The following is a 12,943-nucleotide window of genomic DNA, read 5'->3' on the forward strand; positions in this document are numbered from 1 at the left end:
CCAGTAATGATAGGTGTTGTAACCTGAGGTCTCAGAGCAGTAACATATGTCCCTATCTCCCTGTAGGTTCCTGCACTGCACTGAGAAGGACCTGGCTCCCTTCCTGGAGAAGGTGACGGACGGCACCCTGAAGGAGACGTTGGCCAATGGGGTGGGCTACCTGCACGAGGGCCTGTCCACCATAGAGCGCAGGATCGTGGAGCAGCTCTTCAACTCAGGTACAACATGCCACTCCATTAGAACTGCTGATGCCTAGTCAGAGGAATTATGGGCTGTGGTTGTTAAATGACATGCTGTGTCTGGTCCTTGGTCTGCAGGGGCAGTCCAGGTTGTGGTGGCTTCACGCTCCCTCTGCTGGGGCACCAACATCTCTGCTCACTTGGTCGTTATCATGGACACCCAGTACTACAATGGCAAAATCCATGCGTAAGTAGCTACGACACTGGTTTTGGTGATGACTACATCTCCTAATCTATACCCGTCAGAACCACGTCCTGCCTCAGGTTGAGTGTGTGTGTTAGTGACCATGTCCTCTCTGTCCCCAGCTACGTGGACTACCCTATCTACGATGTGCTCCAGATGGTGGGCAAGGCCAACCGGCCCCTGCAGGACGATGAGGGACGCTGCGTCATCATGTGTCAGGGTTCCAAAAAGGTACATTGGCAATATCCTCATTTACTCGCCCTCTCCATTTTCACTCAGTCCCTCTCTATCTCTCGTACTCCATCATGCTGTCATTTATAACCTACTCTCTTTTTCTCAAATGTAGGATTTCTTCAAGAAGTTCCTGTATGAGCCCCTGCCGGTGGAATCTCACCTAGACCACTGTATGCATGACCACTTCAACGCTGAGATCGTCACCAAGACGGTGGAGAACAAACAGGACGCAGTGGACTACCTGACCTGGACCTTCCTGTACCGCCGCATGACCCAGAACCCCAACTACTACAACCTGCAGGGTGAGACAGACACACACAGCACTGCGACTGCTCTCTACTGTTGACATTCTTACAGATGAGCTATACAGGTTTCGGGCTGTATGCCTTTTAGTTGAAGTTGATTTATTTTCCAGACATACAGGTAACTGCCAAAATAAAGGAAACACCTAAATAAAGTGTCTTAATAGGGCATTGGATCACCACAAACCGGAGCAGCTTCAATGCACCTTGACATAGATTCTACAAGTGTCTGAAACTATTGAAGGGATGCAACATCATTCTTCTATGAGAAATTCCATCATTTGGTGTTTTGATGGTGGTGGTAAAAGTTGGCTCAGGTGCTGCTCCAGAATCTCCCGTAAGTGTTCAGTTAGGTTGAGATCTGGTCACTGAAACGGCCATGGCATTTAGTTTTCATCGTTTTCATGCTCATCAAACCATTTTGACCACTTGCGCCCTGTGGATGGGGGCATTGTCATCCTATGGGGGCATAGCCATGGTAGGCAAAATAATATCCTGCCCAGCATGGCCCTAAGCATGATGGGATGTTAATTTCTTAACTCAGGAACCACCTGCTTTCACTATACTTTGTATCCCTCATTTACTCAAGTGTTTGTTTTATTTTGGCAGTTACCAATATATGTGTAGTCTTCTGTTAAACTGCTGCATCTCCATCTCCCCTGCAGGCATGTCTCACCGTCACCTGTCAGACCACCTGTCAGAGCTGGTGGAGAACACCCTGCATGATCTAGAGCAGTCCAAGTGCATCAGCATCGAGGATGAGATGGACGTGGCACCTCTTAACTTGGGCATGATCGCTGCCTACTACTATATCAACTACACCACCATCGGTGAGAACTACCACAACCAACAACCCACTGTCACTAAATATGGCTGTATCAGTCACATCACCTATACTGTGAACCATCGCAAAGACTAAACAACTGTTGACATAGAATACATCCATCATTGAGTATATAACGTGTTGCTATGAACAACAGTTCTGGAGTTACTGACATATTTTATTTGTGTTTGTATCAGAGTTGTTCAGTATGTCCCTGAACGCCAAGACCAAGATTCGTGGATTGATTGAGATCATCTCCAATGCTGCAGAGTACAAGAACATCCCCATCAGACACCATGAGGACAACCTGCTCAGACAAGTAAACATACTAATGCACATCAATAATCATAATATGCATTATGAGCAGACTCATAACCCACTCAAATACCCATGTAGAAGTGGATAAAATGGAAATTGCTCACGAATACTAATCCGGAAACACTCGTCATTAATCAAGTTGTATATGTGGTGTTTTCAGCTGGCCCAGAAGGTGCCACACAAACTGAACAACCCCAAGTTCAACGACCCACACGTGAAGACCAACCTGCTGCTGCAGGCTCACTTGTCCAGGATGCAGTTGAGCGCTGAGCTGCAGTCAGACACAGAGGAGATCCTCAGCAAGGTGAGGAGGAATGGCTAATAGCTCTCTGAATGAGACATTGATAGATAATTTGGTGGAATCTTAGCTGTGGTAAATGGACTCTGTAGAGCAGTAAAGGCATCCACATATTATGATGACATTTTGGGACGTTTTGGACATGGGCAAGGGTTTTTCCGGCTGTTCGGGCACAACTTTTTTTCTAGAGGCAAGCCGAAGTCGGAAGCCGAGGACTACGCCCCCTCGTTCGTCGATTTGAACAACAGTAGGGATTCTTCAATTAAGTTATTTGTAATTTCTCTCAGACGACTCGTCCTCATGCACATTTTTTCGAAATACTGCACCAAACATCCTAGTCAGAAGCAAAATTGTGTGACTAAGATCTCCCCTGCAAAAAAATTGCAAATTAATTACAGATTGGAGTTTTTTTTTTTTTTTTTTTTTTACTTTTGAGGAAGTGTATTTTGGCTATGGCAGGGATCATCAACTAGATTCAGCCGTGTGGCAATTTTGTTCTTGAGCAAATGGTTGGGGGCCAGAACTTAATTACAAATAATTTGTACACTGCAAGTTGACCGCAAGAAGCCCAAACATACAGTACCAATCAAAGGTTTTGAACACCTACTCATTCAAGGGTTTTTCTTTATTTTGTTTTTCTACATTGTAGAATAATAGTGAAGACATCAAAACTATGAAATAACACATGGAATCATGTAGTAACCAAAAAAGTGTTAACTCAAATATAGAATATTTTTTTGTTTTCTTCAAAGTAGCCACCCTTTGCCTTGATGATAGCTTTGCACACTGTTGGCATTCTCTCAACCAACTTCACCTGGAATGCTTTTCCAACAGTCTTGAAGGAGTTCCCACATATGCTGAGCATTTGTTGGCTGCTTTTCCTTCACTCTGCGGTCCAACTCATCCCAAACCATCTCAATTGGGTTGAGGTCGGGTGATTGTGGAGGACAGGTCATCTGATTCAGCACTCCATCACTCTCCTTCTTGGTGAAATAGCCCTTACACAGCCTGGAGGTGTGTTGGGTCATTGTCCTGTTGAAAAACAAATGATAGTCCCACTAAGCGCAAACCAGATGGGATGGCCTAGCGCTGCAGAATGCTGTGGTACAGTAGCCATGCTAGTTAAGTGTGCCTTGAAGTCTAAATAAATCACTGACAGTGTCACCAGCAAAGCACCCTCACACCACCTCCATGCTACTCTGCATCTCACAAAGACATGGTTGTTGGAACCAAAAATCTCAAATTTGGACTCATCAGACCAAAGGACAGATTTCCACCGGTCTAATGGCCATTGCTTGTGTTTCTTAGCCCAAGCAAGTTTCTTCTTATTATTGGTGTCCTTTAGTAGTGGTTTATTTGCAGCAATCCGACCATGAAGGCCTGATTCACGCAGTCTCCTCTGAACAGTTGATGTTGAGATGTCTGTTGTTTGAACTTTGAAGCATTTATTTGGGCTGCAATTTCTGAGGCTGGTAACTCTAATGAACTTATCCTCTGCAGCAGAGGTAACTCTGGGTCTTCCTTTCCTGTGGCGGTCCTCATGAGTCAGTTTCATCATAGCGTGTGATAGTTTTTGCGACTGCACTTAAAGAAACTTTAAAAGTTCTTTATTTTCCAGATTGACTGACCATGTCTTAAAGTAATGATGAACTGTAATTTCTCTTTGCTTATTTGAGCTGTTCATGCCATAATATGGACTTGGTATTTTACCAAATAGGGCTATCTTCTGTATACCACTCGTACCTTGTCACAACACAACTGATTGGCTCAAACGCATTAAGGAAAGAAATTCCACAAATTAACTTTTAACAAGGCACACCTGTTATTAATGTAAATGCATTCCAGGTGACTACCTCAGGTAGCTGGTTGAGAGAATGCCAAGAGTGTGCAAAGCTGTCAAGGCAAAGGGTGGCTACTTTGAAGAATCTCAAATATAAAATATATTTTGATTTAACACTTTTTTTGTTTACTACATGATTCCATGTTATTTCATAGTTTTGATGTCTTCACTATTATTCTACAATGTAGAAAAAAGTAAAAAATGAAAAAGAACTAATGAGTGGATGTGTCCAAACTTTTGACAGGTATTGTATATAATATTTGACTAAAACATAATTTAAAACCTTGCTTACATCTGTATATGATCACGTGTCTCTCTATTATGCGTGGAAATAATTGGGAACAGATTTCCCAAATGTAAAATCATTTGAAGCTGATTTCCTGATGTTTTTACAGTTTTTATACATATGTCTCAAAAAACATATTATTAGTATAAACATTTTTGAAAACTTGGACAAATAGACCACCAGTTGAGTAACCCTGGGCTACGAGTTCTCAAAATGGACAAACAGTACTATTGCCGCTTTTTTTCCTCGTTTTTCAATCAAAGGTCTTTTAAGGGCGTACGCAAGCACACTCGTTCAATTCGGCTAGCTGGGATCGGCTAGGCGCCAGCCGAACTGAAGCATGCTGATACCTTAAGACTGGTATGACCTAGTGTTGAACTGTTGAGAGAGCAGTGGGTCATATTGAGTTATGCTAGTGTTTAAAATCTGTATATGGTTCTGTCTTGTCCAGGCTGTGCGTTTGATCCAGGCCTGTGTAGATGTGCTGTCCAGTAATGGCTGGCTGAGCCCTGCGCTGGCTGCTATGGAGCTGGCCCAGATGGTCACCCAGGCCATGTGGTCCAAGGACTCCTACCTCAAACAGCTACCTTACTTCACCTTGGAGCACATCAAACGCTGCACAGACAAGGTAACACATCCACTACTGCCTGTTACTCTATCCATTTGTAACACTTTAATTTACCAGACAAGCAATGAACATCTTGCTCGGGTGTGGATCCTGAAGCTGATCTCTCAATGTATTTCTCAGGGTGTGGAGAGTATCTTTGACATTATGGAGATGGAGGATGAGGATCGTAGTGGGCTGCTGCAGCTCTCAGACACACAGATAGCTGACGTGGCTCGCTTCTGTAACCGCTACCCCAACATTGAACTGTCCTACGAGGTGGCAGAGAAGGAGAACATCAAGAGGTGATTTAAATGGGGGCTGTTAGAGGTATAGGGGAATCTTTGTGGGGAAATAGCTTGCCCGAATATAAAGAGATCAGTACCACAGGAAACTGTCAATTTGCTTAGGAGTTTGATAATGTTTTTACTAGTTACTACTACTGCCCAGTGAATCTATAGAACATTGAGAATGAGAGAGAAACTGAGTAGGTGAAGGTGTCTGATCATATCTTTGTGTTCACAGTGGAGGTCCAGTTTTGGTTCTGGTCCAGTTGGAGAGAGAAGAGGAGGTGACTGGGCCTGTTATTGCCCCACTCTTCCCCCAGGTACCTATCATCATCATCATCACCACCAGCTTGTCAGAACTCCCATACTGATTTGTTCAAAAAGCACAAACTCAACAATGGCCATGTTTAACATTTGATTGTTGTGTTATTGTTCCAGAAACGTGAGGAGGGCTGGTGGGTGGTGATTGGAGACCCCAAATCCAACAGCCTGATCTCCATCAAGAGGCTGACACTGCAGCAGAAGGCCAAGGTCAGTTAAATACCACACATCAATCTGATCTTGTGGAGCCAATGAATACCTGCATATGTTTGACAAAATTGTTGCATATGGCTTGTGGGTGTAAAAACAAAGTAGACAAATAATCTTAAAGGTGAATGCCCTCTGTCAGCAGTGCTTGGCCTCACTCTGTGCCCCTTTCTCCCACTGCAGGTGAAGCTGGACTTTGTTGCACCAGTGCTGGGCATTCACAACTACACACTGTACTTCATGAGTGATGCCTACATGGGCTGTGATCAGGAGTATAAGTTCAGTGTGGATGTGAAGGAGGCAGAAAGCGATGGAGACAGTGACTCAGACTAATCGGGGATCTATAGATGGGGAGGAGTCTCCCAAGACTGGGATCTGTAGGGATTGTTGGTTTTGTTTTAGGTAAGGCATACACGGGTTAGCTGAGAACGTCACGAAAACGATGTGCACGCTTCAATGGGGCAGAATTCCGCGTTGTGATTCTGGATAGCTAGCAACAATGACAAGTAGCTGCCATATGGGGAATTGTAGGTGGCTCGTTTCAGCTAGTTCTTGATACCATGTCTTGTTTTGAGGTGTTATGTCTATGCTAATATGGCTATAATTTGCTAGATAACCAACAACTAAATATTTGAGACAAGTGCTCATATAGATTACATGTCAACTATCTTAGCCAACCCTGTCTTTTTTGCCCCAAAGTTCTGCATGCGTCGGTTTTGTTGCTAAACCGTCTAAGTCGTTTTTTCCCCCTTGAATCTATTTTTGGACTTCTCATTATATGCTCTTGAGGTAATGTTTAACTTTTTCTGTCTACAGTAGTTTTTAAATTTGGATCAGTCGAGAATAATGTATATAGTACCTAATTAGAGATGTCAACCACAAGGATTGAATTGTACATGAAAAAAGCATACTTACTATTTTAGTGAACAGTCATTGAATATTAAAGATGTCTACTATTACTGTTTCAACAACGTGATTAATAGATTGACCTGTTTTTTTTGTAAAATGCTTGTGCAGTTTTTTTGTTTACAATAAATAATCCAAATTGACATGACTGCTTTGACTGTCAATTTAAAGGTAGACTAAGCGTAATGACGTTGCCACAAGTAGCACTGCCCATATTGCGATGAACGAGGTGCAAGACTTCGCTCTCACACGGTGTCTGTGCATGGGTTCGCTTCATGCTCTTACGTGGTAGCCAAAGGACCGAAATATACCCACTGTGCATTTGTCATATAGCTGAGGCTACCTTTTAATATGAGGACAATAATCCTTACCAAGAATTTGTAATATTTTTTTTATGCGATGGTATTGAAAGCTAAGGCACTTTCCATCATAGCTTAGAATTAAGTGCTTTCTTTCCCTTACAATGTTTCTGGAAACTTTTAGCTAGCACCAGTCCTAGACATCCAAATGTGCCGAACCACTCAACTTTGATTAAATAGCTATAACAATTTTATTGATATTACAAAATGCCTTTGGAATATGTGTAAATTGTATTATTTTTCAAATATATAATAATGACAGACACATTTCGGACCCTTGAAACCACAATTTATGAAGCACAGAACAAGTGCACAGGCAGGAGTCTTATTAGTCCACATGAGACCAAGAAGCCTAATGGTACAATCAACCACTAATCTAGTTATAACAGGAAATTCCAAGAGACAAACAAAATACATGACTATTTCAGTGCTGGTAGCACCCTCGATTGTACAAGGCAAATTCAGCACTGTTAAACACTGGATGTGGAAGTCCAAACTGGCCCAGCATACTGTACATTTTCTCAGACCTCAGACTGGTAGTTCCAGACTGCTATCTCCCCATTGTCACTGCAGGAGACAAGGAGCCCAGCCTCCTTGGGGTGCCAGGCGATACAGTTGACATCCTGGCTGTGGGCCTTGGGTACATGGGCAGACAGGGAGAAAACAGGCTGGTCTGGATCAGCTGTCTCATCCTCCTTAAACACACGCACTCCGTCATCACCACATGCAGTCGCCAGGGCACCGGTCAGCGGACACCTGAGCACAACAAATAAGTACTGAATTGGATCTGTGGCTGCATTTTATTAATATATTTTTTTATATAAAGAGGATGCTCACCATGCAATATCATACACTGTCCGTCCATGAAACCCTGAAAGGGTGCAAACACATTTCCAAGCCGTGTCTGTGCATTCAGTAAAAAAACAAAAATAGTCAGCCGTTAAATGGGCATTTATCATTACCTTCCTTTTCCCTTATATCATCCACACATTCATGTAGCATCTTGCTCACCCTGCCCACCTCCAGGCTGACATTCTTTCCAGATCTTTACAGTACGGTCATCACTGCAGGAGGCCAGTCTCTGGCCACTTGGGTCAAAGGTCAAACCCCAGACAGTGGAGGTGTGACCCTCCAAGGTCGCCCTGCACTCCCAGTCATCATCCTCTTCTTTATAGACACACACATTGTTGTCGTAGCTACACGAGGCCAGGAGCTGCGTAGAGAACATTTAACTTCAGTGGGTAAAAACACAGAATGCAGAGTACAGAATACTGAAACGATTAGTCCAGAGAAGCCTTGCAATAGTGTTGGGGTGTGAAAGGATTATATAATGCTGCTATTTAGTACAAAGAGTGAAACAGTATGAAATAGGCAGTACCTCCTGTGTTGGGTGCCAGACAACATGCTTGACATCCTGTGTATGAGAGTTCACCACGCTCACACACTCATACTCATCCTCCTCATCCACTGAGAAAGACAGAAAGAGACATGGTGAGAGACTGTTAAAAACTACATACAGATACACAACAGCTGAATGTTTATGTGGAACACAAGGAATTGTATTCCTATGTTAATGCAGCACTAACCTTCCCAGATCCAGACGCTCTTGTCTCTGCTACATGTGGCCAGCAGGTTACCGGATGGGGCCCAGGCCACACATTTCACCTCATTCTCATGTCCTTCCAACACAGTCAAGCACTGAAAGAAACAGAGACAGTGTGATGCTTTCACGGGCCATATCTTACTATCATCATCATCACAAAGCATTTGGTCAATTGTCCGTGGACGACTCACCTCAAAGTCGTCATTCTTCTTCTTCCAGATGCAGGTTGTGGCATCAAAGCTGGCTGAGGCCAGGTAGTTTCCACATGGGGACCATGCCACCTTTCTGACAGCTCTCTGGTGTCCATCCTGGAGCACTGTCTTGCATTCCCAAGAGTCACCTACACAGACACAAAGGGGTTTTTCTGTTTTCCACCGGCACATGCCTCTGATATGGTTAATTTCACACAGTGGATTTGGGATATTTACCTTCCCTTCCCCATATCCGAATGGCCCGGTCACCACCACACGAGGCCAGCAATGTGCCCTTGGGGTTCCATGCAACATACCAACAGCGAGAATCTGGATGCGCGTTGAATTTCTGTAGAAGGGCCAAAGTGTCCTTCATTGCTAACAAGCTTGCTATCTTGCAGCTGCTGGCAACTGATAAGCACAATGTGCAGCCACAAAACTGGTCGTAGCTATGAATGATACCAACAAAACCGTATCTCCAAGAGGATAATGCAAATATCATACAGACATAAACAATGAAGATAGCTAATATCCACTTAAAATACGATGTTGTTATCCGGTATATGTAAATACATTTACCAACCAAATCCAAAAACGCTCAACCTCAACTTCCTACTTTTACTTCCTCTTCGTATCTTAGTTACTGCTGGCTGCCAATCTAACGTCCATCTGGCTCATTACCGCCCCCATGAGTACAGGATGAACGTTGCCCGTGTTTTCTGGACACCTGGTGTGTAGCTGCACAATAACCCAGTAGGTGGCGGTAATGACCACAAAAGTACCTTGGTCTGTGATGAATAACAAGGAAGGAAACAATTTTACAGGAAGCTAGCTAGCGAATTGGCTGCCTTTTGTTTTTGTTTTTAGCGTGAGAGCTAGTATAAATCCCAATGTCCGCGTTTTAGATACATTTATTGGCCAGATTGTAAGTATCATATCATCAGATTGTATTTATTATGCCAGTTCACTTTACTGTTTTGTTTGAAGTGATTCAATTAGGATTTTATACTTAGCTAGCTAACGTTATACGTTTAAAACGAACTAGATAGCTAACTTTGCTGTTAACAGGCCTAGGTCTAGATCTTAGCTAGTTAGACAGAAAATTATCGGTCTATTTTTTTTCTGTCATTTATCATATCACACCCAACAGTTGAAACTTATTTATTTTACAAATAATGTAACCAGTTGACCTTCACTATCGGTTTTGGTGAGCTGATTATTTCACAGGCGGAAGGGCGCATTGTCAAAACAAAAGCTGTCCGTCCTTTGAGTGACATAACATAGATATACATCAGGCACTCAGTCCTGGTTGAAGACAAAGCGGGAATTGAATGACAATGTATGCACCACCTGGTGCCACTGTCCCTGGAAGCCGGCGAAGGAGAGGGGGTACCGCACTGCCCAAGCAGCCAGAGCGAAGCCTGGCATCGGCCCTCCCCGGAGCACTCTCCATCACGGCTCTATGTACGGCATTGGCCGAACCAGCTTGGGTCCGAGTTCATGGAGGGACGTGTTCCAGGCAGGAGCTTGGAGTGGCTGATGTCCTGGGATACATTGACCCAAAACTCATGGAGGGTAAGTAATGATATGGTCAACAGTGGCTCGAGCACCGAATGTGAAATCACGTTGGCATGTTTACAAGACCTGTGGTTTGTGTTAACTATCACGAACTTCTCCTAAAGATTACTGCGTGAACTCCCAGACCATCTTACTGATAAGGGTCATTGCTGCCTTCTGCTTCCTGGGCATCCTGTGCAGCCTGACAGCTTTCCTGTTGGATGTCTTTGGGCCCAAGCACCCTGCCCTCAAGATCACCCGCAGATACGCATTTGCACACATTCTCACAGGTATGAATGGGTTTGGGCGGTGGAAGGGGGAGGGAATGAGCTTTTCAGCTAAAGAGTGTGAATACAATTGCAAGGCAAGGTAGAAACAATGGAATCTGAAAAATATTTTCCTGCTTGCTGTTATTTTGTATGGTTTCAGTGCTGCAGTGTGCCACAGTGATCGGGTTCTGCTACTGGGCCTCAGAGCTCATCTTGTCACTACAGCAGCAGCACAAGAAGTACCACGGATCCCTCATCTACGTCACTTTTGCCATCAGCTTTTACCTGGTGGCGGGGGCTGGTGGAGCCTCCATTCTGGCCACAGCTGCCAACCTGCTGCGCCACTACCCCACAGAGGAGGAGGAGCAGGCTCTGGAGCTTCTCTCAGAGATGGAGGAGAGCAGTGAAACATATCCTGCCGATTATGACATTGCCAACCAGTTCCAGCCGCCTCCTGCATACATGCCTTAATGTTGCCAGATGGCCGCTTCTTTCTCTAACATCCATGCTTCTCTATGAGCACCACTTTTGGCCTCGTAACAAACACATATACAGATATGTGATCCAATAATTGTACCAAATGGAAATTCTCTGCAAATAGCTTACTCTCCTTTCCTTTATCAACATACTAATGAACACACTTATTTCTTGATTGTGGGTGCTTGAGTGCATGAAAGCTTCCTTTTATGATGGCAGAGATTCAATACTTGAATCTTATTTTCACCACCGAAGCTTTTAGTAATTTGCATGTAAATGGCATTAAGGTCTTGACCCTTACATGTAAAGCAAGAGAAAGTGGTAATATATGGGTTGTTAATTCATGCACTACTGTGCGGTTTGGGTCTACACCTGGTTATTGAATGATCAGATATGGGTTGAGACTCAACTTGGTATATGACAGTGTGTGACAGTCATGGCTTGACAAAGGTCAAGTTTTGAACAAAGTTTCGAGTTTCCACAGTGTGGCAGTAGTATTTGGCCCTTGGTTTGAAGCATTAAATACCCACTGAACATCCAAAACTTGGTGACTTGCCTGCCATGTGAATATTATTTGACATTTTATCAGTTAAACCTAATAAAAGGCACCAAGATTACACAGACACTGAATTGTGGACATTTATTTTTCAATTGAAAGGGACCATTATTTATTAACTGCCTGCCCCTGGTGTGGTAAATGTCGTTTTTATTTTATTTTTATGTGTATGAAAGGCACTGTTTTGCATTTTATTTAGTCTTGCAGTTGTGAACTTGGAAATTAATAGGTTTTCAATATTCTGTAAGATTGGTTCGTCATGGTAGTAAAAAAAAAGTTATTTTACATGATTATGGCTAGTGATTGAGGCACTCATTGCAGTGAGTGAAAGTAATTGATGGAAAACCATGAGAAATGTGAAGTGTCTCATCATATTGCAATGGACGTTATTCAAGATGTTCCTGTGTTGAACAACTAGAGGAACATTATTTTCTCATTTTAACAATGGGGGGAAATGGGTAGAACGTCATTGTAGAATCATCAATCCACAATGCATTGGCGATTTCATAAATTAAGTAATTTCATTTAAATATACACAACTGATTGACAACTCTTAATTGTACTTTGTGATTACTTGGCTTGAGTTATGTGACAGTTGTGTGTTGTCTGTGCTTGAGTTCTTCCCCCTTGACCCTCAAGATAGTGAGAATCTGATTGTAATTATTTGGGATGGAATCTTACACACACCCATCTTAACTTGTGTTCAGATTCAGCCCAGTCCTGCTTACTTTTTTATATAAATGTGGTTAATAATATAGTTTTACCATAAGTGATTTGTTGCTCTATTGTTTCTTTTATGTTGGCCTTTCCCCTAATTGTTGCCTTACTTTCATCAGTCTGTAAACATGTATTGTGGACTGTTTATACAAAAGCAGGTCATATTCGAAATAAAAAGAAATTGTCCAATTTTCTTTTAGATAATTGCTTTCAATGTAAGAACTGCAAATGTAGGCTCGTACCCGGCTCCATGAGGGTACTAAAGGGGGCATGCTTCAGTTCGGTTAGTGCCTAGCCTAGGAGAACCGAACGAGTGTGCTCGCATACTCCCTTAAAAGTCCTTCGCTTAAAAATGAGAAAAAAGA

General features: G+C 43.1%; 3 protein-coding genes across 4 annotated transcripts in view; 2 read left to right on the forward strand and 1 right to left on the reverse strand.

Moving 5' to 3' along the window:
• LOC115200068 (U5 small nuclear ribonucleoprotein 200 kDa helicase) overlaps positions 1-6,992 on the forward strand; it is a 29,649-nt gene extending 22,657 nt beyond the window's left edge. The window contains exons 33-44 of the mRNA XM_029762769.1: positions 67-218; positions 318-426; positions 546-654; positions 770-959; positions 1,625-1,789; positions 1,980-2,101; positions 2,261-2,404; positions 4,976-5,152; positions 5,273-5,433; positions 5,654-5,735; positions 5,854-5,946; positions 6,127-6,992. Of these exons, the coding sequence (XP_029618629.1) occupies positions 67-218; positions 318-426; positions 546-654; positions 770-959; positions 1,625-1,789; positions 1,980-2,101; positions 2,261-2,404; positions 4,976-5,152; positions 5,273-5,433; positions 5,654-5,735; positions 5,854-5,946; positions 6,127-6,276 (1,654 nt within the window). The 3' untranslated portion in view covers positions 6,277-6,992. The remainder of the gene's footprint in view (positions 1-66; positions 219-317; positions 427-545; positions 655-769; positions 960-1,624; positions 1,790-1,979; positions 2,102-2,260; positions 2,405-4,975; positions 5,153-5,272; positions 5,434-5,653; positions 5,736-5,853; positions 5,947-6,126) is intronic.
• A 488-nt stretch (positions 6,993-7,480) lies between these two features.
• Positions 7,481-9,641, reverse strand: LOC115200070 (probable cytosolic iron-sulfur protein assembly protein ciao1-A). 2 transcript variants are annotated; one of them, XM_029762772.1, is made up of 7 exons: positions 9,240-9,641; positions 9,003-9,151; positions 8,795-8,906; positions 8,587-8,675; positions 8,229-8,421; positions 8,046-8,112; positions 7,481-7,964 (listed from the first exon to the last, which is right to left on the reverse strand). In XM_029762772.1, exons 1-7 carry the CDS (start codon positions 9,502-9,504, stop codon positions 7,730-7,732), a joined length of 1,110 nt encoding a protein of 369 aa, XP_029618632.1. In that variant the 5' UTR covers positions 9,505-9,641; the 3' UTR covers positions 7,481-7,729. The 2 variants fall into 2 exon arrangements, with proteins under 2 accessions (XP_029618632.1, XP_029618631.1); XM_029762771.1 differs by having other exon boundaries at positions 8,220-8,421; positions 9,240-9,640.
• Positions 9,642-9,814: 173 nt separating this feature from the next.
• LOC115200071 (transmembrane protein 127-like) lies at positions 9,815-12,767 on the forward strand. The gene is made up of 3 exons (XM_029762773.1): positions 9,815-10,577; positions 10,685-10,849; positions 10,989-12,767. The coding sequence occupies exons 1-3, from the start codon at positions 10,334-10,336 to the stop codon at positions 11,297-11,299; spliced, it is 720 nt and encodes a 239-aa protein (XP_029618633.1). The 5' UTR covers positions 9,815-10,333; the 3' UTR covers positions 11,300-12,767.
• The last annotated feature ends 176 nt before the right edge of the window (positions 12,768-12,943 follow it).

The sequence above is a fragment of the Salmo trutta genome, chromosome 9, assembly GCF_901001165.1.
Source record: "Salmo trutta chromosome 9, fSalTru1.1, whole genome shotgun sequence".
Lineage (NCBI taxonomy): Eukaryota > Metazoa > Chordata > Actinopteri > Salmoniformes > Salmonidae > Salmo > Salmo trutta.